The sequence below is a fragment of the Conger conger genome, chromosome 2 (assembly GCF_963514075.1).
Source record: "Conger conger chromosome 2, fConCon1.1, whole genome shotgun sequence".
In the NCBI taxonomy this organism is placed as follows: Eukaryota; Metazoa; Chordata; class Actinopteri; order Anguilliformes; family Congridae; genus Conger; species Conger conger.
This window is the reverse complement of record NC_083761.1, coordinates 5,982,814-5,985,313: the sequence shown is the minus strand read 5'-3', so window position 1 is coordinate 5,985,313 and position 2,500 is coordinate 5,982,814. Positions and strand designations below refer to the sequence as shown.

The 2,500-nt window shown below is 42.1% G+C and overlaps 1 protein-coding gene across 1 annotated transcript in view; it reads left to right on the top strand.

Moving 5' to 3' along the window:
- LOC133114278 (uncharacterized) overlaps positions 1-2,500 on the top strand; it is a 62,403-nt gene that overhangs the window by 387 nt on the left and 59,516 nt on the right. Inside the window, exon 2 of the mRNA XM_061223521.1 lies at positions 1-132. This exon is cut by the window's left edge and continues 235 nt beyond it. Coding sequence (XP_061079505.1) covers positions 1-132 — 132 coding nt within the window. The remainder of the gene's footprint in view (positions 133-2,500) is intronic.

The window sequence follows — 2,500 nt, the reverse complement described above, 5'->3', positions numbered from 1 at the left end:
CGCCGCGTTACCTCAAAACCGGAGAGCGTCAACGTCAACAACAACAACCACAACGGCAACAACAACAACAACAACCCCGTTCCCAGGATTGTAGGAGTTAGCTGTGAAAACACACCCAACTCCCACCTCAAGGTAACGCTCAATATTACTTTCTTAAATGTATTTGTATCATTGTTTTGATCTGTATAACATATTAGGTCTGTTTCTCCCCCTGCACTTAAATTAATGAAGGTACGAAAAGTGCCTAAAAGGGTACTTGTCACTTGGGCAGTACCCATAAAATTGCACCCTGATATATAATTAATTTCTACCTTTTTTGCTTGAAAAATGTACTGATTTGTACGCAAAGAGAACCTTACTGTAGTATTTCAGGGTATATTCGGGAATTTGATCATTGAAGAGCAAAAAATGTACCTCCACTGTTTATTTCTGAGAGTGTGCAAAAGGGGCCACACACTACTGAAAAAGTACCACCCCGAATCATAAAAGCTTTAAAAAGGTGCCTTCAGTTCAGCACGTATAGCCCTACACCCAAGATAGACACATCCGTCACCCACTATCGGAATGCACTGTTTTGACGAAACTAAATAAACAGTCGCTAATTAGCGTGGCCTTGCTATCCGCTGCTATTAGCGTAATGGGAAGTAAGCAGCGCTGGGTATGCCATAAACAATCAATTTCAGGATCATTTTCACTCTGCCAGGGCTGAACAACGTATTTACTGCCTTGTCAGATCCCGAGGAATTTGCAAGCAGGCAAGCAATGCATATGCGCAATTTAATAAGTTTGATATGGATGATTTTTTAAGAAGATAAATCGTTTATAACAGTTGTTACAATCATAAACAACTTTGTACTAAATAACAATTTTTCCCCCAGCCTCAGACAACGAGGTTTCATTATGTAAAAAAGAAAGAAAATAATGACGTTATACGGAATGCAAATAGTAAATAAATACAGGATGATGGTCTCCATTTCTCCCGAAGGTGTTGTTTCCCGTTTCACTGGTTTAATAAAATTACGTCTTATGGAAACAATGAGCAGAAGAAAGTAAACAGCTATAGTGCATAATGGATTAAACATGGCAAGGGACATCCCTGTAGCTCTCTCTCTCTCTCTCTCTCTCTCTCTCTCTCTCTCTCTCTCTCTCTCTCTCTCTCTCTCTCTCTCTCTCTCTCTCTCTCTCATTCTCTTTCCCTCTCTCGCTCATCCCCAGCCTTTCTTTCAAGCGCGACCGGATTCCAGGTGGTACCATTTTTCATTGTTCGCTGGTAGTCATTTTAAGTCCGCAGTGTGGCTCTCTAATTCGTTTGCTTGTTTAAAAGTATCACCGCGATAAACTCCGTTGATAAACTGTGCAGATGAAAACACCGCTGTCCTTTCATGCATCACACAGCGGTTGTCAGAGTAGTCTACCTTCTGCACTGCGGAACAAGGAGTCTTCTTGACCAAAACGGGTTAAACCCTCATCACACCTTATAGACCAAAACGGTCTAAACATTCATCACACCTTATTGACCAAAAAATGGAACACTTACTGGACCCCGTAACTAAAGTAAATCGCGGTTGTTAATGTAATTTAATCGATGCACACATCAAATGAACTTCCACAGCAAAAACAGAGTTGTAATTTAGTTTTTTGTTTTCATTCTCATCCTTTTTTTTACTTTTCATGTTGAACTAAAAGCTTTTTAAAAGTATTACAAGTGGAAACCCCACTTGTTGATTTTTACGAGGAGTCTTGGGTGGCTTGCTTTCATTAGTCTTTCATCTCTCTCTCTCTCTCTCTCTCTCTCTCTCTCTCTCTCTCTCTCTCTCTCTCACACACACACACACACACACACATACGCGCACACAGTGCCGTGCTGGGTGGTTACTGCAGCATCTAAACAGGTGTCCTGTGAGATCTGGAAATTAGTGCTGTTATGAAAATGAGTTGAATGTGCTTTCCATTTTTATTAATTTATTCATTCATTGATTTACTTTGCATTTTTATAAGAAAGCGTACGTGTTAACGGAGTGCAGGGTGGTCAGAGGGGGTGCACCCCTAAATAAGCCCTCCGCTATCTGCAGTCCAGACATTCCCCACGCCTCTCCTTAGAGCGGTAATAAATGAACACACCAAGACGCGCGGAACATCTGTCCGCCGCTGAACCGCGGAAGATTATCCGACAGCGATGCAATTATCCCACCGTTCCCCGGGATGATGTCATCGCGAAGCTTTCATTATGCAAGACAAGGCCCACGCTTCATGCGAGGTCGCTGTATCCAGTTACGCCGTGTCACCCAGAGCGAGTCAGTTTCATAATTAATACGTTTGCAATAATAATGGCCATTATGTGGTGCAGAACACATCTGCTCGGGGAGAGATGAATTCGCTTTCTGTAATCGGCTCCTTCCTGTCCGGTTACATGCTTGCCGAATTAATCAATCCGGACACTTTCCATTGTTATTGAAATGACCCCTTTGACTTAAACATGCGTCTTCCTATCAGTGAAATG